Below are 24506 nucleotides of genomic sequence, written 5' to 3'. Positions count from 1 at the left end.
AGAATGACAAATATGTAACTATGGAAATGCTATAAGAGAATAAGCAAAATCGTAAGGAAATGCAGCAAGAGGAGACAGTAATTTCTTAGAAGGGGTGTGTGTGTATAAGGTGTTACAAATCGAATGACTATGATCTGAGTCTGGACCCTGGAAAATGAATAAAATTTCAGGAAGTAAGTGTTGATAGGGAGGAAGAAGGCATTGTGAAAGGAGATACATTATGACAAGGCATTGAGAGGTGAAAGGAACTTTTGGGAGATCAAGCATACTTCAACAATATTATGACAGGACAGGAGACTAGTCCAAGTTCACTAGTTAGCACCTGCTATGGGAATCATTGGAAAATTTAGGCAGGATTAAGACACAGACTCAATTGTGTGTTAGAAACAGAATTGACAGTGTGGGCTGGAAATGAGAGGAGTGTACCACTGAAGCAGTCTACAGGAAGGTGGTTGTGACTGTGATAACCTGATGATTCATGATAGTGGGAATAAGGGAGATGAAGTGGGGAGGCATTTTTTTTTAGGTTAAATTGACAGGATTTATTGATTTGTATGGTGAGGGAAATGAATTTTAAGATTAGTCCCATGATAACTGAATGATTTGGGAGTTTGATAAAAATACCCCACTTTGTCAAAATTAACTTGTGTTAGAAGCCATTTACTTTCAGTAGATGAAATATCTGCTTCAGTTTGCTTCAAAGAATAAAATAACTTTCTATCTTATAATTTAAAGGCTATTTAAAGTGTTTCATTTCCAGTTCAGAAATAAAACAGATTGATACTGTGCCTAGGATTTGTCATTTTTAGACCTGAACAAACTACTGTTAATTATTGCTTCCTCATAGCCAAAAGAATGCAATGGTGTAAAGATTCCAGTTGATGCCAGTAAGCCTAATCCAAATGATGTGGAATTTGATAATCTGTATTTGGATATGAATGGAATTATCCACCCCTGCACTCATCCTGAAGACAAGTATGTAACCTGTTTTGTTACTGATAGCACCAATCACAGAGCAAGTACTATATTATATTACGTTGTTTGCATGTCATTATAGACCAGCACCAAAAAATGAAGATGAAATGATGGTTGCAATTTTTGAGTACATTGACAGACTTTTCAATATTGTAAGACCAAGACGGCTTCTCTACATGGCAATAGATGGAGTGGTAAGTGCTAAAATAATTAGAAACCTCTTTTGTTTTTGTTGTGTCTAGAATGAAAGTCATCTAATTAGTGAAAAACTTTGACTGTGGTGAATTTAGAAAGAAAGCCTCATGTTTCATTCATTCATTCGAACATGTTTTAGTGTTTATTTTGTACCAACAGATATTGATGAATGCCATCACTTTTGAAGAGATTACTATCAAAGGGAGGGAGACCATACATAGATCCATAAGTGAGTTCAGTTTCATATAGACCCTAGATGACACATGCAGGGTGTTGAGGGAAGAGGTGGTTAGGGCTACTGTGGGACTTAGGAGACAGAGAAGGTAATTTTTGTCCCATTTTTTTTAAGGATGAAGAATAATTGGAGATTGGTGGGCAGTAGTGGGGCATGGATAGGGGATAAGTATGAAAATAGGCAGGACCTTTCAGGCACTCTGGTACTTTTGGATAACTGCAAGTGGTATGGTTTGAAATGTGGAGCAATTATTTGGGAAGGCCTTATTTGTCACACACAAAAATTTGGATTGTATCCTGTATGTAGTGAGTAGTGATTAAAATGAATATCAAGGTGTAAGAAAATGAAGATAAATCATAATCCTGAACTTATTAACCATAGACAAGTAGATTTTCTTTTCAATTCAGTACATCCTGATAGTCCTGGATTTTGAAAATCCAGAGAACTTTGAATCCAAGATTATTTTTTCTTTGTAATTCTTGTTTTGTTTGTTTCATTCTGGTTTTTTGAGACAAGATCTTGCTTAGGCTGTAGCGCAGGCTGTCCTGGAACTCTGGATCCTCCTGCCTCAGCCTCAGTGTGCTGGGATTATAGGCATGTACCACCATACCTAGTTATGTGGTTCTTTTTACTCAGTGAACAATCATACTTACCCCATAATTATAGTTAACAGTGAAACGAAAAGTAAAAGAGAATAGGAGTATGTCTTGTTGAGAGCATATTCCAATTCAGCTAAATTTCTTGAAGAAAATCTTTGACTTTACTCCAGTATGATTCTGCTTGACATCCTGGGGCTATAATAACTGCTGCTTGAACACTGGCTGAGTCTTTGAGTAAAGTGAGCTTTCCTCCTTTGGTGCCTTAGAGGACCACCCTAACCCAGGGGAACTGGCATTAGAATGTGGCCTTTTGCTGTATGAACTGCTGTGGTTTCATAGGCTGTTGGTTCATTTGTTACATCTCTTGCTCACCTGATCAAGTTCAGATTTTAGGTTCTCGGTGCAATTAAAGTTCTCAGGAACTTAAATTTGCCTGTTATGAAAGTACTATTAGACATAGTACTTCCCCTTTCTTTCATTTTAGTGTACTCCTTTTATAAGAACAGCTGATTGAAAATGATGTACATATTTATTTGTGAATATTTTGAATAGCATGTGAATATGAAATATTTGTTTTCAGGCACCACGTGCTAAAATGAACCAGCAGCGTTCAAGGAGGTTCAGAGCATCAAAGGAAGGAATGGAAGCAGCAGTTGAGAAGCAGCGAGTCAGGGAAGAAATACTGGCAAAAGGTAGAGAATATGTATCTTGAAGCGAACTTTTTACTTTTTACTGCAGCTCCCCAAAGCCTTTAAATTACTGGTGGATACCTAGGTAGGAGCTGATTAAGACTCAGAAAGGAGGAAGGGAAAGTAGAGGGTGCTGATGTTCACTGGGATTGGTTCTCTCCCAACCCACCTGTGCATTAGGTGTGAGGTATGAATGGTTGTAGCAGAGTGATTTATTTAGTATCTGCTACATAAGGCAGTTTAATAGATCAGGAAAGCCACGTTCATTGGGTCAAGATAATTGCACTTTGCAGTTGGAAAAAAGATGCCATAGCCTGCAATTATGATAAATTTTATTACAGTATTTTAATTTGTTGAAAGTGTGCAAGTATATAGTTATTTGAGCCACAGCTTGTAATTAAGAATCTAAAACCTGCTTGTATTTGTGACAGAATGTTATTTCCACGATATCTTCTTTTCTGAAGATGTTGTGAAGTATTTTTGTTTCCTGGAAAGCAGCTAATCAATGATACAGATGGTATTTAAAAATAAGATTTTAATTTCATTAGCGCATAATTCTAATTCTTATAAAAAGTTGTGATAAACTCAGCATCTTGATTTCATTTTCTATGACACCTGTATCTTTACTATTATCAAGTTAAACCTTTAACCCCGGGGGCGGGGGTTATTCTCCTGTTGCAGAGAAACAACTTCATAATTTTTATGTAACATAAAATTATAAAAATGCTATATTGTAACAACACATAGTATTTTTTGTGTACCATATATTGTTTGCCTGTCTTATCAAAGCTTAATTTGAATTTGAAAGGAGGAAAACCTTATTTTCTTCCCCAAAAAGGTGAGCATTATTCTTTAAGAGATAACAGTTTCATTCTTTTGTATTTGAATTTTTCATTGTTACTGTTCTGGCTTAATGTTGATTAATTTGTCTTGCTTATTGGAAAAACCAAACATTGCGTCTTTTCTGTAGGTGGCTTTCTTCCTCCAGAAGAAATAAAAGAAAGGTTTGACAGCAACTGTATTACACCAGTAAGTAGTCTCAGACTTTGCTAGCTATTGCTAACTCTTAAATGATAGGTTAATTTATTTCTTTCTATCATTTTAGGGAACTGAGTTCATGGACAATCTTGCTAAATGCCTTCGCTATTACATAGCTGATCGTTTAAATAATGATCCTGGGTGGAAAAATTTGACGGTAAGTTTCACATTTTTGTACTTCAGAAAGATTAAAGTGATCATTTGAGGCTGCACTTTGATATGTCTGGTATTATTTATCCTTTTTCCCCCCTTATAAAATGCTAGTTAGCTGTCAGAGAAAAGAAAAGCTTCCAAGATTGTTGAAAATGGGGTACCTTGTGTGGTCAGATTTTATGTAGCTGAATTTTCCTTCAATGCCAGTTTTTTCTTACTAGCACTATGAAACCATAAAATGGGATTCATAATTTCTAAAATACATATGTGAATGTTGTTTTTAGATAAATTTCTGTTATTAGATACCAAAATATATGAATGTCTTTCAAAATGGTTATGTTCTCATAAAAATATAAGTAAAATTTAAGTGAACTTTTATTCATAATTGTTTCCCTTTAATTAGGCATGTAAATTATATTTAATTGGTATCTTATTATTCTTGGGGCTTATATGATTTGATGCTATATCCTTAGGTAGTAGTGAAAGTAAAAACTTGTGAGCTGATCAGTGTTTCTGATGACTGAGTCAGACTTAGATATTTCATTCTTTTCTATTCCATGTAGCAAGTTAATCAGTGAAGCAGTTTTGGTACTTATTACCCACCTTATTCAGAGAAATTTCCCCCTAGTAATATTGTAGTAATAGAATTGTCTCTGTTTTTCCTAAGATACTTGGTTATTTCCATTTTTTTTTTGTGCCAGTAGAAAACTGGGGATGAGCTTAAAATATTAACTTTTTTTTTCATTTTTATTAGCATATATTCATTGTATAGGGAGGATTCATTGTACCAATTCCCAGTAGCCTTACATTATACATTGGTTAAATCACCCTCACCATTCCCTCTACTCCCTCTCTGCCCCACTTGAAGCAATTGAAAGAGGTTTCGTTGTTCTATTTCATATATGTATATGAAGCCCATCACTATATGCCCTCACTTCATCTCCTCCATTCACCCATACCCCTCCCACAAGTATCCCCTTTCTCTCTCTCTCTCTCTCTCTCTCTCTCACTCACCCACACACACACACTTTTTCTTACAGTCCTTTCATTTTTAATTTCAAAGTCGGTGTTCAAAGGGGTTTCTTGATGTATCCCAGCTGTGAATATACTTTACCCTGTTCAGTTCAATCCCGTCTGTTACTCTCCCTTACCCGTTCCCTCCCTCCACCTGAATAATTCGGTAGTTCTCAGTACATGTCATCATGTCCTCTACCTGCACAGATGTAACGCATTTCGATATTGTTAACTATCATTTTCTTTTCCTTTCCCTCCTCCCAAGTGCCATATAGTTGTTCCACTATTACAGACATGTTCTACCTGTAAATGTGTATATGATCATGTTTATTTTTGTGTATACATTTATTTTTTGGATCTAATTTCCATATATGAGAAAAAAGCATGCAGCCTTTGTCTTTCTGAATGTGTTAACTTTTTTTAATAGGTTATTTTATCTGATGCTAGTGCTCCTGGTGAAGGAGAACATAAAATCATGGATTACATTAGAAGACAAAGAGGTAAAAATTCACTAATTTATGTTTTATGGAAAAAATAAAAAGACAAGCTAGGCTGAGAGAGGATGTAGCTTAGTGGTAGAGTGCTTGCCTACTAGCATGTGCAAGGCCTTGGGTTTGATCCCCAGTACCGTCTCCCCCAATTCCACCTCCCAAATAAAAGAAGCCACTGACTAGAAAATATTGGCAAGAAGTGATGTTCCTATAAGTGTACGGTGTATTTATATAAACATGTTTCTCTCCTGTTTAGCCCAGCCTAACCATGACCCAAACACTCATCACTGTTTATGTGGAGCTGATGGTAAGTTCCTTTGGAATTTACTTTTCTTGTATGGCTGACCATAATAAATAGTTGAGTTGGTGTGTAGTAATGGGTTAATCCATGATATAGTTGTGCATATTATTACAATGGGAAATTTCCTAACTGTTTAATCCTTAGTGGTTGTCTGTTGTATCTGGTCCGTGTATCTGGAGAATTTCTTGTTGACTGAAAACTGCCAGAAAGTTTTAGGATAAAATTTTGTTTTTGATGTTTCTGTTTCTGCTTATTGAGGCTTTTCCATCTGTTGATGTAGTACTTCTGCTATGGTAAGGATGCTCTCATTGTTCATTGTTTTTATTCTTATTGATTCGTAGCTGATCTCATTATGCTTGGCCTCGCTACACACGAACCCAACTTTACCATTATTCGAGAAGAATTTAAACCAAACAAACCCAAACCGTGTGGTCTTTGTAATCAATTTGGACATGAAGTCAAGGATTGTGAAGGTTTGCCAAGAGAAAAGAAGGGAAAGGTAAGAACTTTAAGATGGTAGTTGCCTCACTTGGGGGAAAAAATTCATTATGGTAAAATATACATAACACAAAATACACTATTTTAACTGTTTTTGAGTATGCACTAAGTATATTCCAGCTGCCTCATTCTTAAAATGCCACCCCTTCGAGATGTGTCTTTTAAAGTATCTTTTTGGGGAGTGTGGAGTAGTACTTGGGGAATGAATTCAGGGCTTCATGCTTGCTAGGCAGGCGTTTTTCCACTTGAGCTGTGACCCTAGCTATTTTTGCTTGGTTATTTTTCAGATAGGGCCTTGCCTTAAACTCAGGCTGCCCTGGATCGTGATCCTCCTGTTTATGCTTTCCCCATAGCTGGAATGACAGGTGTGTACCACCATGCCCAGCTTTTATTGGTTGAGATGGGGTTTCATGAACTTTTTGTCCAGGCTGACCTTGAACCATGATCCTCCCTTTCTCTGCCTCCCAAGTAGCTAGGATTATAGGCTTGAGCCACTGTGCCTGACCTTTTAAAAGCCCTTTAAAATAAATGTGTATTCAAAAGCATGCACACACTTATTTGTTACACTTTGTTTTTTCTAACATAAGCTATGTCTGCATGAGGTAAGTTCTCATAGTTAATACTGCCTGTTACATACCCTTTTTAGAAGTTGTTTCAAATTACAAATCAAATAATGTTAAAACTTCTTGGTACTTTTTAAGTTAGTCCCAGTTTCTAGCATTTTGGGTTCATTTGGTTATATACAGTTGCCTTTAAGTAGGTTTCTATTTTATGAATATGGTATAAAGAGGAAAAATAGAAAACAGATAAGAAATGTAAGATGACTTCAGATACGCAATAGTATATACATGTATCTTTTCATACGTATTCATTAAGAAGGGACTAAAAGTGTACATCAAAATATTAGCATCAGTTGGGTGTAGGTCATGAGTTGACAAACTAACAATCCTCTAGACTTGACCCATGAGCTAAGAGTGATTTTTATGTTTTCAAAGGGTTGTTTAAAAAAAAAAAAAAAAAAGACATGAAAGATTATGCAACAGAGACTATATGTGTCCCCCAAAGGCTTAAATATTTACTTTCTGGTCCTTCAGAGAAAATAATTGCTGATCCTTAGTCTAGGTGTGATTGGATTTATAGATAATTTTTATTTTAGAATGGTTTGGTGAGCTTTTTAAATCTTAGTACTAGTTAACATTAAATGAATCTTGCTTTAGAAAATCCTTAAATTTTCTTGGATGGAAAAAAAATTACAGGATTTAGACTAGACTTGTTTAATCTCCACTCCTATTCTTGCAGCATGATGAACTTGCAGATAGTCTTCCTTGTGCAGAAGGAGAGTTTATCTTCCTCCGGCTGAATGTTCTTCGTGAGGTAAGTATCAGTAGTTATTGGAGTTAACAATCCTAAATCTGAGTCCCTTTTAATAGCATTAATGGTAGTATTCTTTTTTGGTTATAGTATTTGGAAAGAGAACTCACCATGGCCAGCCTACCATTTACATTCGATGTGGAGAGGAGCATTGATGACTGGGTGTTTATGTGCTTCTTTGTAGGAAATGACTTTCTTCCTCACTTGCCATCATTAGAGATTAGGTATGTGCATTCATATGATTTCCCTCCCCCCCTACAAATACTGTTTTAGCTTTCTTTACAGAGTCTACTGGTCCTAATGCATAATATTTGTCTCCTGGTGTCAGGGAAGGTGCAATTGACCGCTTGGTTAACATATACAAAAACGTGGTACACAAAACTGGGGTAAGTTGACTCTTGAATAATTTCAAAACAGAAGTGTTTGCTTTTCTAAGAAGATCATTTTACATGTATTTTATCACTTACAGGGTTACCTTACAGAAAGTGGTTATGTCAATCTGCAAAGAGTACAGATGATCATGTTAGCAGTTGGTGAAGTTGAGGATAGCATTTTTAAAAAGAGAAAGGATGATGAGGTAAAGTGTTTCTATTGCAGTAGCTAAAATTGCCCCTGTCTCTAATAGGCTGTGATGATCCTGTGATTGTACTTTTAACCTCTTTGAGTATGTGAAACTATCATTGTAGTGTATCAACACTAATGTAATTGTGAGCATCGGTGCTTTGATTGCTTTCTCTGTGGAACTGTATTGCACACCATTTGAGTTACATTGTAATTTTTCCTCCTTCATAATTTTAATTAGGATATAAATCCAAGCACCTGTCTAACCAAAAGAATATGAAATGAGGGTTCTAAGCCTAGAAGAATGCTGACATTGAGCCAGTGGCTGTTATGTTTTATAAGGAGTATGTATGCTCTAGAAGACAGTTTAAGACCTAGGAATTGAATGTAGGAGTTTGGGTTTGATTGCTTCAGCTGGGACAAAGGGTTGGAAGAATGTTGAATCTGTAGAAGGTTGCCTGCAGCTCTTAAGTAAGAAATTGAAACATAAAAAGAAGGAACTAAGATAAAAAGGCACTTTGAGGTTGTTTATATGTGGTGAGTGAGTACTCAGGAAAAAGTCCTGGTTTCTGGCTTGGGCAGTTAGGAATTTGCTGATGCCACACACTGAGTTAGCAAGCACTGGGGGGTGGAGGGACTTAGGGCAGGGACGAAGTAGGAATTGGAGATGTTAAGTTTAGGGATTATAGGTTACCTGAGAAGAGAAAAGTATTGAAAAAGAGCTTTGAAAACCTTAGTTATGGGAGGTACTTATAGCTGTGAATGGGAACTTAGAATTCTTTGGGAGCTTGTATGGAGTGAAAGTGCCACCCACAGAGACCTCAGAAAACATGAATCATTAAGGAGAAAGAGAAACCAGTTCTAGAAAGGTGAAAGGAAATCCCTAAAGAGAGGAGAAGCCATTGGTGCTGCCTGAGGGGCCAAAGTGAGATGATCAATTCATGACCAAGAGCGGGAGGCTTTGGGGAGCTGGTGGGAGTACAGGATAGCAGCCTGGAGGGCCATTGAAGGGAGTAGCAGGGGAGGTCCAGATTGGGCAAAATGAGCAGATAGTAGCTTTTTAGATTGATAACTATCCTTTCGTTAGCTGATTTTATAAGAAGTCATATGGATATTTTGAGCAAATAGCAGTATAATTATAATGGTGCATTGCTAATGTCCTAATCTTGTCCTAAAGACAAGATTTTCTTTCTTGTTACTGTAACTCTAGTGATCTTATTTTTAGCACTTTGGTTATCATTTTATGTAACACAGTGAGTCGACTGTGAACATTTTCAAAAGCTTTCAATACTAGGTAGTCTTTCTGTGACAGCAAGAGTTTTCACACATAAAATTCAAATTATAGAACTAGCTTTGGGAATATCAAATGTCTACTGGAGGGCTGGGGATGTAGTTCAGTGGTAGAATGCTTGCCTAGCATGCATGGGGCCCTGGGTTCAATTCCAGGACCAAAAAAATAAAAGACAAAAAAAAAAAACAGTCTATTGGAGCAGCCATTTTTAATTCAGTCTTCAACAATTATAGTGGTTTCACTTGACTTACTGCCGTTTTTGCTTTCCAGAAAACTGCATACTGTTGTATTGCTACTTGCTATGAAAACTATGTTAGAACAGCCCATATATGTGACTTTTCCAGACTATACCATTTAATATTGATGATAATTTAACATTAGAGGGGAAAGTATGGGATTTGATAGCTAATGTAGTGTTTTAGATTTAATTAATATGGTTTCTAACTGATCTGGTGAAGAGGGCATTTTAAAGCTTTGATCTTTTTTGGTGTCCCTGAAGTCATATCATGGTCATTCAGCATGGCTGGGCATCAGGAGAAACCCTCAGAAATTCACTGTGAAAGTTTCTTAGAGTACACACTTTTGTAAAAACACACTTTTGTAAAAAGTGTGTCCATGGCTTTTGACAGATTTCCAGAGGAGCTCATATCACTAAAAAAAAGATGAAAGATTGGTAAGAGCCAAACCTTCCATATGCTGGTCAGCTAATGTATGACTATTAACTCTTATTAAGTAATTATGTAATAGACCACAACAGACTTGGAAAGAAACACATCAATATTTTTTGTTAAAATTGAACAGTTAGGCCAGAAGTATGTTGCTATTTATTATAGGAGCTTTGATGGTTGGTTTTTATCTTAAAAATATGTATTCAACATGTGCCAGTGTTCTGAGTGCTAGTGATATAGCAACAAGCTGGGGGAGATGGACAATGAACACAATAACCAAGTAAATCTTGTAATGTGGTAGAGGCGGTAAGTGCAATGAAGATAAAGCAGCGAGGAAGCATCTGGGAAGGTGGTAATGAGGGAGTTGCAGTTCTAGAAAAGGTAACCAGAGAAGGCCTCATTGACAGATGACTTTGAATAAAGAGCTGAGGGATTTTGAGTGTGCCATGCACATGTTTGAAGGAAGAGCACTGCAAAACAAGAGAATAGCCAGTGGCAAGGCTCTGTACCAGGAGCAAACCCTGTATGTTCACAGAACAGTAAGGAGTGGTATGATAGGAGCAGGGGGAGGTCCAAGGATGGTAGTACAGATGAGGTCAGAAGAATGACCAGGCACTTGTAAGGATTTTAACTTTCATTGTGTTTCATTGAGGGTTTTTAGTAGGAAAGTGACAAGAACTGACATATGTTATAAAAGGATCATGCTGCCATATGTTGACTACCTGTATGGAGGCAAAGGTGGAAGTGGTAAGCCCAAAGAAGGGTCACTGCTTTTTTGCAGCAACCCTGGGAAGTCCAGTTGGTGGCAGTGGAGACATAGAGGTACTAAACATGTTTTGACAGTAAAACCAATGGGGTTGGTTAATGGATTAAAGTTAAAGTGTGATAGAAAAGAAGGTGTCAAAAGTGACTCCAAGGCTCTTTAAGAAGCTGGATAATATTCTGAGCACCCTTAAGAGAAAATCTGGAGGGAGAGCTTAAGGTGGGGGTGGGACATCCATTTTAGACACGTTAAGTTTGAGGTACCCAGATGGAAATGTTGATTGGAGAGAGGTCTTGCTTGGAAAGTTATCAGCATACAAGATAGTGTGTAAAGCCAGGAGACCAAATGATCACTCCCATGGGAGGAGAAAAGTAAAGATGTGGAAGTTCTGGGCCCAAGGGAAAAACACTGTATTAAGAAGTTGGTGCATTAGGTAAAGCATAAGCAGGAGGGAGGGAGGAAAGCACAGTTAGTACAGTGTTCTGGAAGCCAAGTGACAAGAATGATTTGAAGAAAGAATTATGTAGACAAGAACTGAAAGTAGACTAATAGATTTCACAATCTACAAATCATTGATGACCTAGATAAGAGACATTTCATTGAAGAGGTTGGGACAAAGCATAATTAAAGACATCAGTGGGGGCTAAGAGTGTAGTTCAGTTGGTAGAGTACTTGCCTAGCCTGCACAAAGCCCTGGGTTTTATCCCTAGCACTGTAAAACGTACAGACAGCAACAACAAAATCCATAGTGGTTTCTACATCATAGGTAGTAAAATAGTTGGGTCACCTGTGCTCCACTTATGTACCTTTGTGTATCCAGTGTTCAACCCCTTTCCTCACAGAGCAGTGATACCCAGGGAAACTAGAGAGTGGGCTGAGGGGACCTTGGCATGACCCAGAATTAGTGGGAAGCAAGATCAACTCAAAAGTCCTGTCCAGTTGAAATCATTTTCCCCTTGAAAATGAGTGGATGGAAAGAATCAGTTTGGACTGACTCTAATACGAACTAAATTGGACTAGAATAAGCAATGCTTTCCTTTCTTTTGTCTATTGATGGTCTTTTTGGAAACTAGGAGTTAGTGTTTACAGAATCCCACTTCTTTTTTCTGTTGTGCTATTCAGAAGCTACAGTTAGGAAAACTATCAAATCCTTAATAATCTAACAGTCTATTAAATTGTCTTGTAGATTATTTAAAAAAATGATTATCTTATTTATTAACTACATTCAGCTAAAACTTGAGAATTGTTTTCTTATTCATTTGTATCTTCTCCACATTGACAGCTGTCCAGGGTAAAACCAAGGTCTATGGCATAGCACTTGCATTTTCCTGAAATGTCAAAAAAAGAAAAAAGAAAAAACAATTGTATTTAAATTCAGTCTTTCTTCTGATCTAAAGTTCTTATAAGCAGCACTTTGAACATATAGTCCATTGCCTTGTTTAATCATGTACCTAGGTTGTTGGCATCTTCCTTTAACACTTAAATGGTTTCCTGAATCATTCCTGGTAATGTTTAACTCTGACATTTTTTGTGTAATTATTTGACAGACTATGTGGATTTTATACTTTTAGGACAGTTTTAGAAGACGACAGAAAGAAAAAAGAAAGAGAATGAAGGTGAGTTTTAATTAATTTCATGAGATTACCAATAGATGCAATTTTTGAATAAGGTATTCTTTATAGTAACTTTATTCCTTATTCAGTAAAAGGATACTGGCTTTTTTTATTATTGTTAATTAATTTTTTTTTTTTTTTGGTAGTGGTTCTGGGGTTTGAACTCAGGGCCTCAATGCCTGCACTCTACCACTTGAGTCATTCCTCCAACCCTTTTTGTGTTGGGTATTTTTGAGATAGGGTCTCCAGAACTATTTGCCTGAGCTAGCTTTGCCTTCTCTGTCTCTTGAGTAGCTAGAATAACAGACATGAGCCACCAGCACCTGGCCTGGAGTCATTTTTTAAAGAAACTGTTTCTCAGCTATGGAGTCGGGGATGTACTTGATGGGCAGGAATGACACCTAGTTAATTAAGAATAGTCAGGTACTGTTTTTGTAATAAAAGCAGTCAATTCTGTATTCTCTTGTAAGTTACGAGTACATCTTTGTCAGGTTAATCTTTTAGAGCATGATACGCTAAACTTTGAGGTTACCATTCTCTGAAATCATCTCTGACATTAATCCCTTCAGAATCCAGTTCTACCTTAGTTTGGTGCTCAAAGTACTCTGCTGTGGTTTCCTTCGAGCTGTCCAGCTTATATCCTTCTCATACACATGTCTGTGCTGACTCAATATTGCCATCATTTGTTACTGTCATTGGATGAGGGATGGCAAGGGCGGGGGGGTTCTCTTAGTTTCCAGGTTTCCTCATGTGAAAAGCATTTCAAGGTGTCTCGTGACAGGAGAAAGTTTTAGCAAGGATGTAGTAGGGAGAAGTGGGAGAAGAAAGGGAGAAATACTTCCTACTCCCAACTGCAGGAAACAGGAGTAAAGACTCAAAATGATGGTTCTTACCTGTGACCTTCATACTTTCTGAGTTGGAGAACACATGTCAAGTCCTTTAACAGCCACAATCATTAGACAGTGGTTCTGGGTGGCTAGATGGGTGCTGTTTCTTATTTTAAAGCTTGGCAACAATAGGTGAACTTTAGGACTTCCTTTTGCAAGGTATGCTTTTCATTCTTTCTGTTTTTAATCCCTTCACTGAGCCCTGCAGCTTCTTGGTCTCAAAGGGGAAGGCAGATGCAGATAGCCTTTCTGTGTCTGTCTGTCTTTGTAACCTAAAGTCTAAGAGAGGGTGATGGGAGGGAAGCTTGCTGCTGTTTGTTTTTTAGTTTTTACTGCCTGAGTCTAATGACTTAGACCTTAATTTATTAATTAAATATTAATATTTATTAATTTAAATTTCCCTGTCTCATCTATCTATCCTGCCTCACTACTTCCAAATGGATTCCTGTCTTGCCACTCACTCACATCATGCCTTGCCAAAAAGGCCTTTCTTGTTGGTTTTGCTTCTAGTACTATAGAGTGAACAATCCTTTCTCTTAACTCTTCTGCTTCCTGCTGTGATACATGTTTTTGTACTTAATTGCATAATGCTTTATAGTCATTTAACTTCTTTTGTTTTTGTTTTTCTTGTCTTCTCAACTGGATTTACAAAGTTGTGGAGTTTAGGGACTGCCTTTCATTAGAGTTGAGCAATTTCAGGAAACTAGAAATGAGAATAGTTGAGTTGCTTGTTGCGTAGGTTCAAAACTACTTTGAATAGGAGGGGCATATTTGACTTCTACTTTATATATTATTACTTTCTTTTAGTCAGTATCTGTTTTATCAGTCAGCCATGAATATTACCTGTTACAGCTATAATTACAGCTCTCATTAATTGGAAATAGAGTTAAATCTTAGCAAGGTTATGGGTAAATAAAAGTTGTTTTTCCTAAGTGTAAATCACGTTTGACTTTTTTTTTTTTAAAGCAGTACTGAGGATTGAACTCAGGGCCTCACACTTGTTAGGCAAACACTGCCGCTTAAGCCACTCCACCAGCTCTGACATTTTCTTTTTTACCTTTATTATTACATTATTTTCTTTGTCTGACTTTGTGTTTTGAATGTTTTGAAAATTGTAAACAAATAGTGGGCTAGCAATATGAGACTTAAATTGATTCTATATGTTAGAACAGTATATTGTATATACTTTTAAGTAGAGCTATTAAATATTACAGACTATATAGCTTTCAAGTCAAACTGTAGTTTGACTATAATGTTAAATGGAAATCTGTTTGGTCTTTTAGTGAGTTCAGTAGTTTAACACTTAAAATAAGTACTCTGTTCCATTGCCCACTTTTCTTCCTGTCCTCTAACTGTGTTGTTCTGATTTAATTTTAATTTCTACATTTATTTTCCTTTATGTTAGAGAGATCAACCAGCTTTCACTCCTAGTGGAATATTAACCCCTCATGCCTTGGGTGCAAGAAATTCACCAGGTTCTCAAGTAACCAGTAATCCCAGACAAGCAGCCTATGAAATGAGGATGCAGAACAATTCTGTAAGTAGCTCAATTTTATGTGCATTGAAGAGTTAATGAACATTAGATTCCTCTTGGAGTTGCGTGTCTGAATTTTATCACTTAGCCTGGAGTTGTTTTGTTTTATAGTTTTTTTCAATTTTTTTTGCCTTGAGGTATTTTTAACTTTATTAAATCCATCTTTATCAAGGTGAAATACCTAAATGATGTGAAAGAAAAGTATGTGGGATAATCAGTACATAAGATTATAAAGAAATCTTAAGTGGCTGCAGTGTTCCTGTGATGCACATGGTACATAGTGCTTTCCCTTGCCTCAAAGAACTGGATGGTAGATGATGCTAGAAGCATGACTGGGGTATCCCAGTGTCTCACAGCTGAGGCAAGAGAGGAGGGCATATTTTGCTCCCCTAGTTACCTTTCTTCTTAGGGATCTGTTATAGGCATTTTGCAAAATAGTATTCTTTAGGCTATCAAAAGCAGGTACTCTTCACTGCCCAAATACTCCAATTCCGATTCAATTCCAATTCCAATTCAGGCATGGAATAATTCCAAATAAATATTTTAAGGTATCCCTCACTGTCCAAACTCTTGTTGCTTCCTGTTTGTAAATGCAAGACCTGAATGGATTTGCTATGTGTCTCCCTCCTTGCTTTGTAATCTAACCCGCAGTGGGGAAAAAAATCTAGCCAGTCAGCCAAGCTGACCTTGGTCTACCAGCTTTCTGTTATAATAGCAATGGCCATGAGCACCAGGTGTGAGGGAAGAGACAGTTACAGTAGAAGAAGGAAGGATATGGAAGGTTCAGTTTTGTACACTTTTGCTATGCTATATCCAAGGAAATTGCATCAGTTTGGATATTTAAATTTTATTACTCTGATAGTTTTCCTGTTGATGCTTATATCTGTTATTACAGGGCAACTATGCATGTGGAATTTTTGCTATATCAGAACACTGATTCAACTTGTATTCATACAAATCACGCCTAGAAGTTTTAGGATTTTAAATTTGGAATTTGAGAAGTAAAGTTTTGCATCTCTTGAGAGAAGCAACCTGGATTTCTGTTGTATTTGTTGTTCTGTTTGAGTTTTGTTCTTTTATCTCGCCAATAGAGTAGGACATGGTGGGTCAAGGAAAAGAGGTTGCAGTGAGATAGCTGAGTAGAACATAAAAGCTGATATCCCCTATTCAAGATTATATGACTGCATACCTGCAGAGCAGAACTGAGAGTGACTGATTTTCTCAAATACCCGTTGAAGATAGAGTGCTTTTTTCTTAATCTCAGTGAGGTGTGTACGTTTAAACTTTGCCAATTGTAATTGTTTGGAGAAAGATTCCAATATTCATTCTCCATAGGATTAGATCTGTAGGACTAGACTGGTGATCAATAATTGTTTCCTATGGGAGAAGGAATGAGAAGATCAGTAATTAGGTTGCTTATTTTATCCCATCTTAATCCCTCTTAACGTAATTATTTCTGTATTGAAGAGGTATGGAATTAGAGTCTGCGTAGTGGAATTTTCACTTTTAGAATGTGAACTCAAATCACGAAGCCAAATTATCAGTTCATTTAAAGGGAACTTTAAAGTTACAGAAATTTGCAATTTTATTTTTTCTGAGGTGTTGGGCATAGTAGTAGTCTCTAGTACTTCCGTTGATGGTCAGCATTGTTAACATTTTACTAGATAGCTTCATTTCCTCATATGTGGCTTTAAAGTTTACATTCTGAATTATAACTGAGGCCATCTTCTTAATAGGATTTGTGTAATTATAAAACAGCATTTTAAAAAGAAATTTGTTTGAATTTGTGTGAATGTGGTATGTTCAGAAAAGAATACACTTATTGGTTGAGGCAAGGTAGCACAGATTTAGCATTAAATGGCAAACAGCTTCTTTTTTTTCTTAAAAATGTATTATTTTTAAAATCTAAATATGGAGATTATATCTTGTAAGTCAAGAATCAATTTGAGAACGTATAGAACTTCTTTGTACTTAGACTGTTGATAAAGGTATTACCCTTATATTTTAATCAAGTGCATTAGTGTAAGGTTTTAATAGTAATAGTGATGATTTATTTACTGATTAGCTAACCAAACTATATGTGTCAGGCAAGCGGCAGGCTAGTTAATAATCTTTTGCAGATACTACTTCATTTATTCCTTGCAGTAACCTCTAGAGAGATAGAACATTATCATCCCATTTTAAGATGAGACTCACAAAGGCTAAGTTGCCAGCCCATGCATCCAGTAACAGTTGGACTTGTATTTCAGACTGATTATCTGAGTGAAAATAACCTGCCTCATTTTGTAAGTCCAACAGTGCCTTTCTGAGCTAATGTTTTTTTTTTTTTTTGACTGTATTGGGTGTACACTATCTTGAAGAAAATTAACAGTATACATTTTCAAAAGGAAGATGCTTTAAGTTGTATGTGAGATATAACATTGCTTTGTTTTAACTTGGCTTATGGTTGAACTGGCTTCATGCTAAGGTTTTATAGTATCATTAAAATAGCCTTGTGAGCTCTCAATTTTAAGATATTCACTTTACTTGAAATATCTGAAAGGCTGTGAATAAAAGAAGGAAAACTCTACTGTGAAAATGTTCTCTGCCACTTACTGTTTTGGTCATTGGGCCATTTAACTTCACTAAAGTCGCAGAAGATTTTCCTTTAATTTTTAAATTAAATATAGAATATCTTAGGCCCCGTTTTGTTAATTGAATTTTGCGCAAAGGGAAGCTAATCTAAAGTGTCCTCCAAGTCTTTGCAATATTAATAAAAATCTTTTTTCTAAGGTGACTAATACATTTTATTTATACATTGGATTTTTTTGTGTGTGGGTGGGTGGAACTAGGGTTTGAACTCAGGGCTTTGTGTTTCAAAGTCGGCACTCTACTTGCTTGAACCACACCTCCAGTCCATTTTACTCTGGTTATTTTGAAGATGGGGTCTTGAGAACTATTTGCCCAGGCTGGCCTTGAAACACCATCCTCCTGATCTCAGCCTCCCAAGAAGTTAGGATTACAGATGTGAGCCACTGGTGCCTGGCTTATACATTGAATTTTAAAATAGTACATGTAAAACAATTTTAATCGTTATTTGGCACACCCTTGTTAAGCTGTTGCTTTGTAGAATGGTTGTACTTGGTGGAACACTTATTATCTGAATATGTTCTCACTGGCATTGACTTTTATATCTATCATTATTTTTGTATTATTACACATATATGTTTATATATTATGTGTATGTTTGCCTTATAGCTTTGCCTTTTTTTTCTTTTAAGAACTTTACTATTTAATAAGTGGAAAATGATTGTGATAAAAATCATGAGGAAACCACCAAAGGGAAACAAAATTCAAGTCCTACAATTTAAAAATATGTATAAAATTAAAATTTTCTTCTTTCTTCTGAAGCAAGTTTTCTCTTAATAATGTTAAATCTTTGGGGCTTAAGCATAAGAAGCTTGGTATATATTACTCTTTGGGGAGGAAGGGTGGAATGGGGCAAGATTAGTCTGTACTTTCTAAATATACTTACCATATTTATTACTAGCTTTAAAAAAAAAAAAAGTATCCCATGAAGCATGGTAGGTAATGGAAGTTGGATGTACTTTCTTATGTGAAATGTATAACGAAATCCTTCTATAATGTCATAATTGTCTGCAGAGTCCTTCAGTATCTCCTAATACAAGTTTCACATCTGATGGCTCTCCATCTCCAATAGGAGGAATTAAGAGAAAAGCAGAAGACAGTGACAGTGAACCAGAGCCAGAGGATAACGTCAGGTGAAGCCATTTTTTGGTAGCACTCTGTTAGCAAATTGCTGAAATACATGTGGTCTAATTAATGCTATTTAGCTTAGAGCAGCAGTGCCATCAGATGCTTGCCTGTGATCTTTTTATCCACCAGTAATTAATGTGGAGGGTTAGAATAGTCAGTATAAATTCCAGTGAGATGCGTAAGCTATAGCTGTTAGGCCCAAGTATCTAGATTAGTATGCGTGCAGGTTTTCATCTTCCAAGCCACTTTCCCCTCTGAGACCAGGCACTAGATCACAATGCTAACACGAGGTGTTTAGCTCTGATGATGTGATCTGAATGTTACTGTTTAGAGATTAAATTTTCAAGCTGCTCAGCCTAGAAAGTTCAGTTACACTTGGACAGTAAGGTAGCTTGCTTTCATCTTTTTGACTGAAAAGGTTCTTCCTCAAAATGAAATTTGCAAAAATCATTCTAAGAAATAAATATGAATTTAAAAAAAAACCTCACAAACTTGCACATGCACCATTTCATTTCATGATGAGGAATTTCCTTTTAGCTGTATGTGTGAAATTTATAGATTTTTTTTTTTTAAATTGATCCAGAAGTTTGGGATCATTATGCAGTAAAATTAGTAGCGTCTTATATAATTAAGTCTGGGCTCGTAGTGCAAAAGGCCAACAATCTAAAATTTTTTGGTCATTAAGAATTTAAGAGCTAGTTGTGGTAGTACACATCTATAATCTTGGTACTAGGGAAACAGAAGGCAGGAGGATTGAGAGTTAAGAGGCCAGCGTGAGCTACAGAGAGCCTGTCTCAAACCAAGGATTGGGGATGATGCTTAGTGTCAGAGTGCTTGCCTAGAATGTGTAAGATTCTGGGTTTCATCCTCAGTCCTGGGTGGCGAGGGAGATTTAGAAAATGATATTTCTCAGAGTTAGACAGTGGTAGCCTATATAGCTCATGCTCCTTTTGTAGGATATGGAAAGTATGGTTTGTGTTTAGGATTAGAAACTGCACAAGTGTCCTAATGGTTCTGCATTTTTCTAATGTCCTTTGATGTCAAATCCACATGTAGGCCTGTGATCAAACACCTGATCTACATTTAGTTTCTATCTGTACTTCTGTAAGGCTGGATTCCCTCTTAGAGCATGCTTTTGCTTTGTTTATTTAGTAGTTTAATATGTAACTTGATTTGTTTATATTTTATTGTTTAATCGTGGTACCTAGAATAATCAAGGTAGAACTGCTTCTACCAAGAAATGCTTGGCACTCTTAGTATTCATTTCATCAATATTTTGTTTTAAAACAGTGACAATCTATGTTATGGATAGAGGCTGTTTCTCCTAATTCTATAAATCCTTACTGTGTGTGTGGGGGAGGCAGGGATTAAAACTGATAATGGTGTATTCAGAAACATGACTACAATTAATATGAAATCTGGCACATGTTGAAAAGAACCATTAATGGAGAATTATCATGATGTTCTTGATCGGTCCTGATACACTTAAAGCATTCTTTGTCTTTCTCATGTTCTTTGAATGAAATATTTAAGTCTTTTAGAGAATGAAAATAGATGCTTAAAAAAGCATACACTTTAGGTGAAAATGTGGTTCCTCACACTGTATTTTCAGTGATTAATGATAATCGGTGGAGTAGTTGACATGTACTGGGTTTTACCAGTACATACATGAAGGGGAGGGGGAGAGAGAGAGAGAGAGAGAGAGACAGACAGACAGACAGGCAGATAGACACAGACAAAAGCACATACACAGAGGGAGAGAATATAGTGGTGTAGAATGTGTACCTCTCTATATATCAGTCCCCTTCCTTTAATACATCAACAGTTCTTAGCTGAAAGCTGGATGAAGTACAAGCAAGGATAGAGCAGGTATACACATAATTTCTCCTTGGTTCCTGCATTATTTGTAAGCCAATTTTTTACATTTAGAATAATTAACTTTTTTAAAAAAGTAAGTTACTTGACCTTCTTTGTATAGTTTTAACAAAATGAACTTGAATTATATAAAATGTCTTCAGTATTTAATTATTAAAATCTAGGGATTTTTTTCTTTGTTTTTTGCCAGGATTGCAAGGTTCTTAAACCTGCAAAGGGCTCAAGATAGGAATGAACAGACAAGACACATAATTGAGAGGACCAGAAGGCTGATGACCAACTAGCTAAACTTTATTTTTCTCAGCAAGCTTTATATAAAAGAGGAAGAGACTTAAACATCAAAAATACTCTGACCTAGTTACAGCCTTTCTGTTTTGACCACCCTGCATTCTTACTGCCAGTGTCCTTGACTAAGTATAAATTTCTTTTCAGTCAAGGGAAACCATTTAGCGTTCCTTCCCACCGTGATAGAGACATGGTGCACCTGCAGATTCCGACCTTGTTGGAATGCTGCTAAGCTACAGTGACCTTGTCAGACTGTGGTTTTTGGTTCCCAACAGTTTTTTGAGATAGTGTCTTACTATGTAGCCTAGGCTGGCCTTGAACTCTTGATCTCCTGCCTCAATCTCCCACATGCATGCGATTGTAGGGGTACACTACAACGCCCAGCTTTAAAAAGTCATTTCTAATGGCTAAAAGTGAGGCTCAAGTGTGCCTGCCTAGCAAGCAAAAGGCCCTGGGTTCAAACCCCAGCATTGCCAAAAAAGAGTTTAGAGTTGTTGCACATTAAAAAAATCAAAACAAAACATGTACAGCAGTGTTAAAATTGGAGCAAACACGTGTTCTATATGTACTTAACAAATGATTATGCTCTTTTTTTTAAAATGTAGTTTTGTGATGGTCTTACCACAATCAGTTTTTAGGCTTTTTGATGTTTGACTGTCTTTAAGTTTATAAATCCTATGAAATGGACTTTTTAGAAATAATTAAATGAAATCTATGTTAGCATTACTATTCAATTCCTTCCTATTTCTCCTGGATATTAAATACAGTTGATTTTGGGATATAAATCAGTAGACAATATGCTACAGCCAGTGTATTCAACATAACCTGGCTTTGCCTGGTTTTTAGGTTATGGGAAGCTGGTTGGAAGCAACGGTACTACAAGAATAAATTTGATGTCGATGCAGCTGATGAGAAATTCCGTCGTAAGGTGGTACAATCTTATGTTGAAGGACTTTGCTGGGTTCTTCGATATTATTACCAGGTACAAAAAGCTCTTTTCCTCTAATTCTCTAGCTAATCATTTTACAGAGATTCTGGAATTAGTATAATTGAGTTATATTCAATAATGTGTAATATTGTCAGTTGCTAGTGGCTCACACGTGTAGTCCTAGCTACTTGGGAGGCTGAGATTGGGAGGCCAGAGCTTTGAGACTAGCCCAGGCAAATAGCTCTTTTGAGAGACCCTATCTCCAAAAATAGCCAGAGCGAAAGTGAACTGGAGGTATGGCTCAAGCAATAGGGTGCCTGCTTGGCAAGTGCGAAGCCCTGAATTCAAACCCCAGTCCCACTTTAGAAAAAAAAAAAAAGGAGACGACGTAATATTGAATATCCTGAAATAAAACCCAGCTTAATTTTTTTAACGTTTCTATTAAAAAGGAAATTTGTTTCCATAAATAATATTTGTAGACTTGGAAGCTCCTTAGGTATTAATATATGAATGAAGCTAGCTTTTGTTGTGTTAAAGGATTTTCAACATCAAGTAGTATGGTTGACTAAATTTTGTCTTTTAATATGCTTAAGATTTAGTGTGGTTTTTTGTTTGTTTTTTGTTTTGTGGTACTGGGTTTGCACTCAAGTCCTACATCTTGAGCCACTTCACCAGCCCTTCTTTGTGATGACTATTTTCAAGAAAGAGTCTCTTGAACTGTTTGCCCTGGGTTGGCTTGAAACTGTAATCCTCCTGATTTCTGCGTCTTGAGTAGCTAGGATTACACGCATGAGTCACCAGTACCCCACAGTGTTTTTGTTTTTTTGAAGCAGAACATTGAAATAACTGGGTGATTAATTGGCAGTCAATAAATAATTGAGCAAAGGACAAAACCTGGAAGATACCAAATAAGAATTTGAAAGGAATTTTAATAGTAACATCTCTTCCATAATGTAATGATACTGCACAAAGTGAGTTCTAATTAAACTGATTGGCATTTGGCTTAAACATTTTTGCGTCACATTGGTGAGAGATTAGGTAGACATACTAAGGATTATAACACTGTATAATAGCTGGTTCCATGCTCAGAAAGCAAACCAAGTTAAGCTTTGTGTGACTGGGGAGAGATAGTTATTTGGTAAGTAGATAATAAACATAATGTACTAAGTACTGGCTATAAAATATCCTACTTTCATGTTTTACTACTACTTTTGAGATTTTAAAGTACAGATTCAAAAGAGGTCAGAAGGCATGTCTTTCTCATAACTTGTTTTTGTTGTCTTTTTTGTTATGTTTACTCAGATTTTTTGTAGTTCAAAAAAAGTTACCACATGAAAATGTAATAATGTGAATTGTAAAATTAAACATTTGGCTGTTTAACACCCAACCGCTGTTCCAATGATGTCCTCAGTCATCATCTTTCTCAGTAAATGCCGACTGTAGCTGCTCTTGGTTTTATTTGGTAACAGGCAGCTCTAGAGTTGCAGAATGTCATCTAGTATATTTGTGTTTGTGAATCAGTAGTGCTAACTACTAAAGATGTTTTCCAGTATTTTTCAAGTCAAGGTACCACTGATAAGGAACAGAAAGTTCATATTTAATTGAAAATATTTTAAGGACTCCTGGAAAAAACTTAATACAGGGGACTGTATACCAGAAGTCATGTTTTATAAATAGAATATTATAGGTCAGTAGTGGTGTTTTTTTTTTTTTTTTTTTTTTTTTTTTACTGTGTCCATTATTAACATAGGTTTTTGTTGTTTTTAATGATTATAGGGCTGTGCTTCCTGGAAGTGGTATTACCCATTCCATTATGCACCATTTGCTTCAGACTTTGAAGGTATTGCAGACATGCCTTCTGATTTTGAGAAAGGTACAAAACCGGTAAGCTTCATTAGTTAGAGTGGATGAAATAAATAGAAATTTGGATTAGATAATAATTTGTGGGTCTTTAGCTTTTTTCTTTCTTGCAGTTTAAGCCACTAGAACAACTTATGGGAGTTTTTCCTGCGGCAAGTGGTAACTTTCTACCTCCAACATGGCGGAAGCTCATGAGTGATCCTGTGAGTCTTAGTATTTTAAGTGGGTTGGTGGCTAGGTTTTTGTCTTTTATTTTAATACATTAGTCACATCTCATAGTAAAATACTGAAGTACAGAAACAAAGTTATTTGAGTTCTTTCTGTATATATATGCTTTTTATTCTGGGTTTCTTTTGCTCTAAGTATCTTACCTAATAAATAAAATTGATTTCTTTACAGACTACCCTCAAGTCTTTTTTATTTGTTCTATTCATGTATAATGGCTTCTAGAGCTCAAAAGTATGGCTTGCCTAAAATCACCTTTGAGCTTGTTTTGTGTGGTAACTGAAAAAAGTGAAACCCAGCCAGGAAATAGGAATTATTACAGTAATTGAAACTCTTTACTGCCTGTGGCCCACAATTATCAGTTCTAAAATTACTTTTCTTTTTTTTTAAGTGGTACGGGGGTTTGAAGTCAGGGCCTCACGCTTGCTAGGTCACCTATCTACCACTTGAGCCATGCCCCTAGCACTTTTTGCATGTTTTTGTTGTTAGGTTTTAGATAGGCTCTCCTGTTTTGCCTGGACCAGCCATGATCTTCCTATTTGTGTTTCCTGCATAGCTGGAAACAGGCACATTCCACTATGCCCAGCGTATGATTGAGATGAGGTCTTGCTAACTTTTTGCATGGGTTGTCTTCAAACCTCAATTACTCTGATCTCTCCCTCCCAAGTAGCTAGGATTACAGGTGTGAGCCTCCATGCCTG

General features: G+C 36.4%; 1 protein-coding gene across 3 annotated transcripts in view; it reads left to right on the top strand.

The window, feature by feature from the left end:
- Xrn2 (5'-3' exoribonuclease 2) overlaps positions 1–24506 on the top strand; it is a 71809-nt gene that overhangs the window by 12100 nt on the left and 35203 nt on the right. Inside the window, exons 2-19 of one of the 3 annotated variants that reach the window (XM_020184673.2) lie at positions 848–975; positions 1058–1169; positions 2585–2696; positions 3664–3722; positions 3799–3888; positions 5326–5398; positions 5646–5696; positions 6032–6189; positions 7488–7562; positions 7650–7783; positions 7888–7945; positions 8029–8136; positions 12414–12458; positions 14748–14879; positions 18519–18637; positions 21639–21774; positions 23497–23604; positions 23694–23783. In XM_020184673.2, the coding sequence (XP_020040262.2) occupies positions 848–975; positions 1058–1169; positions 2585–2696; positions 3664–3722; positions 3799–3888; positions 5326–5398; positions 5646–5696; positions 6032–6189; positions 7488–7562; positions 7650–7783; positions 7888–7945; positions 8029–8136; positions 12414–12458; positions 14748–14879; positions 18519–18637; positions 21639–21774; positions 23497–23604; positions 23694–23783 (1788 nt within the window). Of the gene's footprint in view, positions 1–847; positions 976–1057; positions 1170–2584; positions 2697–3663; positions 3723–3798; positions 3889–5325; positions 5399–5645; positions 5697–6031; positions 6190–7487; positions 7563–7649; positions 7784–7887; positions 7946–8028; positions 8137–12413; positions 12459–14747; positions 14880–18518; positions 18638–21638; positions 21775–23496; positions 23605–23675; positions 23784–24506 lie in introns of all 3 variants that reach the window. The other 2 variants (XM_074074224.1, XM_074074225.1) reach the window with 2 other exon arrangements.

Source organism: Castor canadensis, chromosome 5 (assembly GCF_047511655.1).
Source record: "Castor canadensis chromosome 5, mCasCan1.hap1v2, whole genome shotgun sequence".
Taxonomy (NCBI): Eukaryota; Metazoa; Chordata; class Mammalia; order Rodentia; family Castoridae; genus Castor; species Castor canadensis.
This window is presented reverse-complemented; position numbering and strand designations above follow the sequence as displayed.